The sequence below is a fragment of the Daktulosphaira vitifoliae genome, unplaced genomic scaffold, assembly GCF_025091365.1.
Source record: "Daktulosphaira vitifoliae isolate Bord-2020 unplaced genomic scaffold, ASM2509136v1 Scaffold_3, whole genome shotgun sequence".
In the NCBI taxonomy this organism is placed as follows: domain Eukaryota; kingdom Metazoa; phylum Arthropoda; class Insecta; order Hemiptera; family Phylloxeridae; genus Daktulosphaira; species Daktulosphaira vitifoliae.
Genome location: NW_026099574.1, coordinates 34,433,801 through 34,444,860, shown reverse-complemented (window position 1 = coordinate 34,444,860; position 11,060 = coordinate 34,433,801). Strand labels below are relative to the sequence as shown.

General features: G+C 30.1%; 1 protein-coding gene across 1 annotated transcript; it reads right to left on the bottom strand.

The window, feature by feature from the left end:
* Positions 1 to 2,975: 2,975 nt before the first annotated feature.
* LOC126901989 (glutamic acid-rich protein-like) lies at positions 2,976 to 5,030 on the bottom strand. Its single transcript, XM_050678993.1, has one exon. It carries the CDS (start codon positions 4,882 to 4,884, stop codon positions 3,571 to 3,573), a length of 1,314 nt encoding a protein of 437 aa, XP_050534950.1. The 5' UTR covers positions 4,885 to 5,030; the 3' UTR covers positions 2,976 to 3,570.
* Positions 5,031 to 11,060: the final 6,030 nt, after the last annotated feature.

Sequence of the window (11,060 nt, the reverse complement as noted above, 5' to 3'; positions counted from 1 at the left end):
CCTTTTTTTTCTATCAATTTCGTGAATGTGTTGAGTTTCTAGAAATAACAATTATTATTATTATTATTGACACGTATGCCCTGCAAACATCATACGACGTTATAGTAATACACGCGGACAGCAGCTGTTGCTCCAATGCGTATGTTAACGTCCAAGATACCGGTTTACCTACAAATACTATCAAGTATCATAAACGTGTAATTACATTCGTTATTATTAAAAAAGTTTTTTAGTATACTGCTGTAACACAATGGAACAGAAGCGTCTAAACTAAGATTTTATTAATCATTATAAGTAGTTATAATGTAATTATCGTATAAAAATTGCATTATACTTTGAGTCATATCTAGCTAAAATCTATAATTTGAAAAAAGTTAAATAGCTAAGATTTTACTCGACATTGTTAAAATTTGTAAAAAAAAAATTTTAAGTAAACATTTTTTCATACACAACGGCCTTGTTATTAGATTTTCAAAAACTTATATTAATAAAAAGAATATTGTCTATAATATTACTAATAAAAAAAGTTAATACTTATGAAAAAAAAAAAATTGTTATCTTCTACAACTGTAAATTGTTGAGATATTTTTAATTTTTGAAATTATCTTATAAAACAAGGTATGATTTATGTTCTTTCAATGTATTAATCGATAATATACGTCCTGTAAAATATGAATAATAGTGGCGATAAAAAAAAATAAAATATAAATAAATGTACATAGTGGTAACGGTAATACCTTCTCAACTTGATATTAAAAAAAATTTTTTTAGTGAAATTGAGTTTTTTTTTATGAAATTGTAACTGATAATCAGGAGAAAAAATTACTTTTCTTCGATAAGGTCTTTTGTCATGACCTAAAAAAGATATTGACGAAACAGAATTTTCTAAATCGTTCACACTAAATTTACTATCAGACTATATCAATGTCCGATGTCAAATTGTAAAAAATAACTTTCGTATTAAATTAATTTAATTCACTGCTAGTTTATGGCTTCATTTTTATTTACCACTTTTTGTATTTAAAGTTTTAATATTAAAATTATTTTTATCGTAAATTTTTTAACTAATATTTGTAAAATTATATATTAAACGTAAAATGTTAAGATGTTTTTTTATATTTCACTCAAGTAAACTATAAAAATTCTGTATAACATATTAGTTAATAAACATATACTTAAATGATGAACGTGTAAAATTTGAATAAGTACTATTTATGAAACGAGAAATATAATTTTATTTATTAAAAAATTTACTACTGTCAAATTTATTAAAGAAAAACTACATTTTGTGTTTTTCTAAAGGTTTTTTTTTTGATTTTATGTAGATGAATTCAGTTTTATAGTTCCACAATTTTAACATTGTTTGTAGGTATCAACCATTGTAAAATATCTATTTAAAATATTGATTGAAGATGAGATGCGGTTATTGTTATTATTATAATTGGTATTTATCGGTTGTTTACATCCTCCGCCTAGATGTAAAAACAAATAAAGTTTTTTTTTATGTATAAGGACATTATCATCAACTAGATATAAATCGGACTTTTTTGACATAATTTCTTTTCACTTTTTTCACGTAATCGGTTCAGTGAGAGTTGAGATTTTTCATGGGTAGCTACAAAAGCACTCATAAAATGTCTTGTGTCATAAATTGATATTACCTCATCTAAAACAAGTTTAAAATAAAAAAAAAATTATTTTTGCAAAACAAACTTATAATTTTACAACTCTGTTAGATATAAATACTACTGTCCATGTTATATTTAATTATAATAGATACTTATAGTAAATTATTACATTTGGGACATAGCATATTACACTAAAAGTGTATTATTATCACATACAATGTAAATAATATCTACACGTATGTGATAATGGAACAGCCATTTGTCATTGTTTCCTAATTTTACAATAGACCTTGTCGGATGACTATCAAAATTCAATAACTCTTAAAATTGTCGTCTTAATTATTTAACTACGTTACGGTATATGCCGTTAGCTCACGTTTCGATTATGATAATTTATCGATGAATCTGATATTCTAGTCTCCTTTGTGTCTGCCAGAGCACTTTTACGGGTCACGTTTGCCCACAGGTTCTATTGTACATGTGGTCTAACAACCACGTGGGTGCTTATTGAGACGATGCACGTGCAACCGGTTGATGCTGTTAGGTATCTCGTGCATAGGTACCACAATCTGTATACAAACGCCACGTCGTTATTAAATATACACACACACACATATATATATATATATATATATATCATAACTATAACGTACAGAGTCTAGTATGGAAGACATTGAAGTGGAAAAAAAAGAAAAACGCTGTATAGACGAGAAACCCGATATTCAAATTTATGCGCATCTAAAACTATATCGAAGTGAAGATAAACATCAAATACGAGGGTCACTTAATATTAAGGAAGAATAAAAATTTACACCAGTTACTGTCATAAAATATGATCTATAATAAAACATATTTATATCCATTGAATCAGCTTCTGTTGTATGATATAATAGCTGTAACGTTGACAACAAGTAAATCATGATACATTATACTGTAAGACTTAATATTTAAAGAATAACATTTAAATTATTCACCGTATTTTCAAGGCTTAGTATACAACTATAAGTTTTATGTCAAAAAATAATTACAAATTAATTGAAAAATATTATAATTCTTTTTTGACCGAAAATTAATTAATTCATTAATAAAAAAAAAATAAGTTCGACATAACTTTTTTAATTAATACACTTTTATTGTCGTATTAGTTATATTTATTAAATATTCCCAAGCTCAAAAAATCAAAATTTTTAAACTTGTAAGCAAAGTTAATTTTCAAAAGAGTAAAATGAGTTAAATATAAGTTAAATAAAATAATATATTGTAGTGTTTTATTTAATATGTTACTAGTACTGGAAAAAATGACTCAATTAAAAAAAAAAACAATGCTGCAATAATACAATTTTTTTTTCTCGCGGTTGCGAAGATAAATCATAATAAAAAATTTTACATTGTCATCGAAAATGAAAATAATTTTTTGAAGCTCTAATGATTTTTATAATACATATTTTTTATATTTTACAGATTTATTTTAACAGACGCAAGTATTTTGAAGTCATTAATGAATAGTTTCATCTCTTGAAGACCATATTAGCCTGAGATATGAAATTTTAAAATGTGTCACTGATAATGTTAATTTTTATATTCTTACTTACATAGTTATGATCATTATGAATGCATTCACAACTTAATTTGAACAGACCAACTGGCACTTAGATTTATTAATAATAAACAGTTTTAAAATTATATTTGACATTTTTAACGTATAAATATAAGTAAAACATGAAGCATACACACTTAAGGTAGTTTCATAATAATTATTTATCAAATTAAAAAGTCAAAATAAGAAAATAACTTAAATAGTTTATGTAGTAAATAACAATTGCTCGATGAAATTAGTAAACATCATTATATCTATGTTTTTTTTAATAAAAAAAAAGGTTTCTTAAAACCATAGAACAAATAACATAGAATCCCATTGATGGTAAAATGTAATAATTTATTTTTAAAAGTATCCTTCTTTTTCGTAATGGTTAGCTCCACCTGCGTCGCTATGGCCATACTTTTCACCTTCTTTGTGGCCGCCTTTTTTAGCATACTCAGAGTGCTGTCCATGATGTGCTTGTTCACCAGCTTCAGATTTGTGTCCCTTAGCCTGTTCGTATTTTTTACCATGATCGCTTTCCGCTTTTTTAGCTCCGTGGCTTTCATGGTACGCTGTATCAGTGTGGCCTTTCTTTTCGTGGCCTCCCTTTTCTTTAGCATGTTTTTCTTGTTCGTGCTTATGTTCTTCATGTTCACCACCATCGTGAGATTCGTCATAGAATACTTCATCTTTTTTATATTCATCTTTGTGATGTACTTTATGGAAACCAGACGTTTTCTTACCTTTTTTATGCCCTCCCTTTTTAGTCACTGAAATACCTTTCTCGCCATGGTTGCCTTGGTATGCTTCACCATAGTGTTTACCTTCGTCAATATGACCCTTCTTTTCACCCGCTTTTTCTGCTACATGCGAGTGTTTTTCGTCACTACCAAAGTCTTCTTTTTCTCCTTTGTCATAAGCTTCTTCATTTTTAAAAGCTTTTTCTGCCTTTTCTCCTTCTTCTGATTTATGTCCTTCTAAGAATTTTTGCCCTGCTTCTTTTTCATAGTGTTTATCTTTCTCAAAATCTTCTCCAGTTCCATAGCCACTTGCTCCGTGACCAATAATTCGACTACCTTCATTATTTAAGTCTTCAGAGAGTTTACTTTCAGCAGGTCGTTCTTCAACTATTTCTTTAATATTTTTAGGAGCTGCTTTAGATTCGTCTACTTTTTCTTCTTGTAATTCTGTAAATGATGGTTTTTTAGACTTGTATTTTTTTCGATTAGCTGGAGTCAGAGTTGGTCTTTTTTGAGGAGGTGATGATTGTAAAACAGTATCCAATTCATCATCATACTTGAACGTTTCACTGGATTTTTTTGATTGTGCTAACCTATTTTCAGGGAATCTAAAAGATTTTTGTTCGTCTCGAGCTCTAGACGGACGTCTGTTTTCAGTTTGATATTCTATATTTTCCGGTTCCGAGTCTTGGTGGTAATTTCTAGTCGCGGATCTGTACGTATTGTACTCTTTTCTGGGAGATTTAGAAGTTTCGACAACGCTGTAAGAACTACTCACTCCAGAATTGTCACCAGCCGGTAAAATCTCCACATTATCACCTAATCCCAAATATTTATTCTGTAGTTGTCTTTTGTGTCTTGTTGGTATCATCGAATACGTGACTACAATTTGCCATACAATTACTAAAACGGCAACATGCTTTATCGCGAACATTATCACTGTACTAGAGACTACAATTGAATTATTTAACGCTGAAAAACAAAAAACACGTCATAAAACAATGAAACGGTTTAACTATACTGAAAGAGTATGTTTTATTTTCTCCTTTTAAATATCCCGGACGTCCCCCTATAGTTGACAATTACGATGCTGGTCGTTGGTTCGAGACGAATTGGTTGCGAAATTTACTGGAAAATTCTATACAAGAAATCATCCGTAAGTCCACACTCAAGGATAAACGTTTAATTTTGTCTCACTGTTAGCATCTAGATCCAGGGCCATACGTGTGAGGTTGGTGTATGTGTGTTTATGTTTCTTTTGGGGAAAGCGAATCAGCAAGATCGTCAAGGGTATTTGAGTCCGACGATGCATTTCACCGTACGAGCCTTGGACCATCCGACACAATCGATGAACCGTAGATACCTGTTTCATCGACCATCGTTGCATAACACAATCAAATAAAATTAAACGGATTTAAATTATTTAAAAAATATTATGTGAAATGATTAATAAAATAAGAATTGATCACTTGTAGCTAATATTATTTAAAATTAATATTCATTATTTATTTATAAGTGAATTATATTTTAAAACATTATTAAACATTTCCTGGAGCTTCAATAAAAATTCGAAATTATTTTCATACGTTGTATTTAAAAGTCTATTAGTATTTTTTAATTTTCTTATTTAATATTGTATTCATTGTATCATTAGTTATCCTAATAAAAGAATACATATTTGTATTAAACAATTAATGTTTCCAGCTTGGTGGTTTTTTTATAATTAATATTGTTATATACTACGTTGTCACTAACTTTGTTTAATCGTTTTTATTAAAAAAATGAACATATTTGAATATTGCCCATATGGTGTTATAGAAAGATATTTGCATAATGATAGGCCACGGTGACACGCTTTGTAGTAAATAAGTAGCACGCGCTACATACAAATTATGCATGATATACACCCGGTGTTTTATGATAAATTCTTCTATGATATATTCGAAAAAAATTAAGTCAAAACTTAACCCTTTACACTGTGCCTCCGTTTAATAATACCACTATTAAAACGTCACCTGACAACATAATTGCTCATAAAGCAACTGAATTTAGAAAAATTAATCGTGTGTTCAATAAAGTATAAGAGATAAAACGTTCATTAAAATTATATTGTGCGTCACGTGATGTTATACAGGGCAATTAATTATAGTTTTTAATAGTGGAAGAGGAGTTGAACCATGTACATAAACATTACCACCACTGTTTACGCCGGTGAATTATAGAAGAATTATGTAGAGATCCCTATAGTATTCAATCATTATAATGAATATATTACAATAAAAAAAGATTTTTCATAATTTTCAAATTACTTAAAAACCATAACTCAAGTAATTCTTATACTTTTTTTTCTTTAATCATATGTTAATAGTTATTTTATAAAATGTGTTAACATTTTAGGTATTAGTTAATAATGACAAATATCAAAATAACTATTGATAAGTGATCAAAATAATTAAATAAGACCGTAGAATTTTATTAATTTAAAACTGACTTGTTAACATTTGTATAATTTTCAAATCATTTAAAACGCATATTGTTAATGTTATTATTAAATAACATAAACACATCTTATAAAAATATGAAGTTAAAAACAAATAATTTTTTTTAATATCTATGTATTAAAGCTGGAGTAACTTTAGATGACCATTTAACTCTAGGATTGTCCAAACATTTTATGTATATATTATAAAACTGCAGGGGAAGATTATTTAGAGGTCGATTTCTAGGGTCAACATGGTAATAATAGAAGCAGAACGTCGTGTACTGTGTCATGGAAGCGTATAATTGATGTTTTGGATGCCGGGACGTGCACAGTGTTTGTATACAAGTTGGACGTGCATGGTATTGCATGCATAAATATACATACTGTACTAATATAATTAGTGGCAAATAATAATTTAATGTAAACGCGACTATACTAGGTAGACGTCAGATGTTTTTTGGGTTGCGTGTCGGAGGATTGGACAGACGGACAATTTTGGTGGTCACCACCCCCTTCTATTTGGGATGACCGTCACTGAGGGCTTATATTGCCTCGATTGAAGGGTTGAAGGTGAATTATTCCCTCTCTAAAGCTCACTGCTTGATTTCTTGTATATTAAACAGTTAGATAGTTCTAACAATGATCATTTTTGTTTACATATCAACATAGTGCCTCTTGATGAACGATTTACATATAATAAATGTTACTTCTATATTACATCATTGATTTTCTTCGAATTCTGTATTGTAAATTGTTAAATTTATTTAATTAAAATTTACATTTTTGATTATTTAATAACAATAAATTTGCCATTGACGATCAATGATTTCTTCGTATAAGCCCCAAGGAGATAGTATGATATTGTATCGATCACTGCGGTTCAATTTTTTTCTATTTTTCTATATATAAAAACCGACGTCCTTCTACTGACCCCGTCAGCGGTGCATATGAAAATGAGCATGACTTTAATTGATAAATAAATATCCGTTAAATCGCTATACGTTTGTCCTACATGGATAAAAGTCCGTAAAAATGCGTATTAAAAATTAGGCGAAGGGCATTAACTATTATGTATATATTAATATGCACACACGATTTTAATAAAATTAAGTAGTTATATTATGGTACTAATATAATTTTTTTTTCGTTATAGTAATCTTTTATAATAAGCCTTGTAAATTTCAAAACATTATTGTAAAAAATCAATCGACAACAGACATAAACCAACGTAAAAAAAGCTAAAAAAATAAAATGATCAAAGGAAATGGTTATTTATTATATAAATAAAAATTTTGAATTATTTACAACACGTACATAAATAACCAAAAAAGAAAAAAAGAGATATTCACTTTTCTTTTTTATTACAAATAAATTCAGTAATTACATGAGAATCCAGGTGTTTTACTCTATAGCTAATAATACTTTATTTTAAAATTAATTACATTGTAAAAAATAGCGTTAAAAATTGTTTTTATTAGCTTAGATATTAATCAAAAGATATTAAAATATCAATTACGATCTATGTTGTCGTTAAGTATATATAATTTTTTTAACTAACTATATCAATAAATTTCAATAGTTTGCACTTGTGGTATTGAGTTAATTTTTTATGACTATAAAGTTAGTTAATTAGTTGTCATTGGATCCCTTATGACCTTTCTCTTTTTCGCCTTAGAGGCCCTAGGAAACCACATTTAATGGGAGATCATATAATGAACTCGACCGTGATTTTGCTCAGTGTAAGTCATGTATGATTGCTATAAGCCCCAAGCACCTTGATGTCTGTCTACAGGGAACCAAGAGGAGTGGCTGGAGAACATGCAAGAAAAAGGCGATAGAGAAAACGTCATGGGGATAAGAGAAACAGAGATGGAAAAAGAAATGTACATTAAATGGAATAGATAAAAATAAAAAAAGCATGCACATAAACTCAGTGTAACTCTTCTTAGCCTGAGCCAATGACCCCGAGGATTTGTTTGCGCTCTATCTCTGTCTTTTACACACACAACATGCAAGAAACCGGTTGCCTGGTGACTGGACAGCATCCCGCCCGTTATAACACTTCATTTTCCACGGATATAAGAAGAGGGGTATAGAAGGTCTTATATCCGCTGTAACGATTACTATTACTGTCTACAAACTACACGCTATGATCACCACCCGTCGTACTATTTTACTATTTCCATCACAAAATAATCACTTTCCACGTAGTATTCAATGTATATATAGTGTACTATCTAAACTAACCACAATAATCATCTGACCGTTTAAAACGTTTTATTGGCAAACTAATTTAGTTGATCATAACTACTGTTTTATCCAGATGTTCATATTAAGAACAAATTAAAATCATCATTTTTTTATGTTTCAAACAGTTTTAAAATGAAAAATATTAAATTTCATTAATTTATTGTAATTTTTAATTGATCGAAAAAATAATAATCTATTATTGCTACAAAACTAATTTGCAATCTATAGGCGGAAACAGAATAAAATATTTCGGGGTACTTAACTTGTTTGTTCTAACCATCGATTTTAATTTATTCCACATTCTAAGTATAAAGGTTGGCTGAATAACTAAAAAATGATTTCTTTCTTTTTACATTGTATCAACATATTGACTGCAATTAAAAATAGCTTTATGGCAATGTACAGATATATTGTATTTTATTTTAAATATTTTATGCAAAAGGAGCATTGTAATAACGCCAGTTTACTTAATATTAAATGAAACACGATTGTAAATATATTTATATATATATATTAAATTGAATAGTTATTCGTATCAAATTCGTAGTTAACAGAAATGTACATAAAATCGAGTATATATTTTTAATTATATCAAAAAGTTGACTGTAAAGATAACTCTTAAAAATAATATATTTTTTGACCCCAAAGACATTAATATTAAGTAATAATATTACATAAATGTTGATTATATTATAATCATAATGATAACTACTGATAGTTAGTCTTCGAGATTGACATTGACAAAATGTAAACACAATTGTAAATGTAGTGCACACAACTCGTGATAAAAAATATTATCAATTTAACTGGTACAAGATTATGTAATAAGCTTTATCAGACTGTTTTTTATTGGTTTCGTATAAATTTTACTTACATGTTACTACTTTTATTAGCCGTATAGTAATTCAGGCTGTGTATACTCGGTCCATGCAAATTTATAAATCGTCATAGGACGAAAGGTAGGTACATTTAAAAAAAGCAAACCTTACAATAGTAGAAAAGCCGTCTTATTTATGTACAAACACACATTATCTCCGGTCCTGAAGCCTTAATAGTTGCAATCACGGACAGCGTCTGAAAGAGAAGGGGAGTTTGAAGACGGGGCAAATAGGTCTTTGTTGGGCGCAGGTGTACAGATGCGGTTTTGCTAGGCAGTAAATCCTATTGAGTTCTTACCTATACGCACACGCACAAACACGATATACATATGAAGCGACGGCAAAGGCGGAGTTGGTGAGGTGGACAAACTCTGTGAAGAGGCGAAGAGGGTTTTCAAAAACTGGTTTTTATGGGTTGACTACCAAGTTACGTGATTTGTAAGACAACATCTCCTCCGGTGCTTATACTTATAGGTATATATTTGTATGTAACGCTGACGTAGTGTGTTCGTTTACCCCGTGATCATTTAGGATCCAACTCGACAGACGCGCATCGAACTCAGCGGGGGGCACCAGCTCGCGTCGTCATCGTTTCAATCGCGTTATTAACGTATTATTATCGTAGTCTCTCTCAGTCCGTTGTCTTCGTACTCTGTGCAGTTGCCACAATAATATCCCACCGGCAATTTGTTGCTTGCATTTGTTACACGCACGAACGTCGGAGTGCGTTCAATTTCTCCGTACGCTGTGAATAATAATAACGCATGGGAAACATAACAAGTAATAACTCCTAATTGGCTAATTTCTATCACGAAAAACCCTACATAGAGACTGAACATCAGTTTTAGACGTGATTACACCGAGCGTTATAGGTTAAATGATGTGTTAATATATCATCATGGTTGTTCAATATAAGTATAGGCCTAGACGGGTTTATTGTTTAGCCCCGATGCTAACTTGTGCACAAATAAGACCAGGACCGTAGTGAACTCGGAGATTTAAACGCAGCGAAATAAGTTTAATCAGTGAAATATAAAAAAAAAAGTCGGATGAATTATTCAGTTCTCGTTAAGTAGTTACTAGAACTTCTTTGTGTACGACCGTTATTTTTTGGCGCCAAAAGTCTTCGAGTTAAGTCACACGACTAACATAACGAGTTGGTCTGGTTTTCGTGCACCACGTCCTCTGTATGCCGCAGCAGTACAACATAAAGTCAGTCCAGGCCAGTGCTATTATTTCCGTAACTATGGTCTCTCCAGACTCGGCTCGTCACGGAATTATTACTACGCACATTGACGACCCTGGCTACCGGTTTCTACCAATGACCGAGTACAATTTTTTTAATAAATCGTTCGACCAGCGTACCGTTTGAACGCTCATTAAAATAATAATTCGAGAAATTGCCAGGCGTCGAGTCGAGACGAGGTGCCAAACGATCCCTAGGCACACATAATAAATTATAATAACAGCGTACAAAAATAACATAGTGTGCCGTTGACG

Excerpts from the sequence above, each read along its gene's own strand:
- LOC126901989 (XM_050678993.1), bottom strand. The coding sequence starts at position 4,884 with ATGTTCGCGATAAAGCATGTTGCCGTTTTAGTAATTGTATGGCAAATT.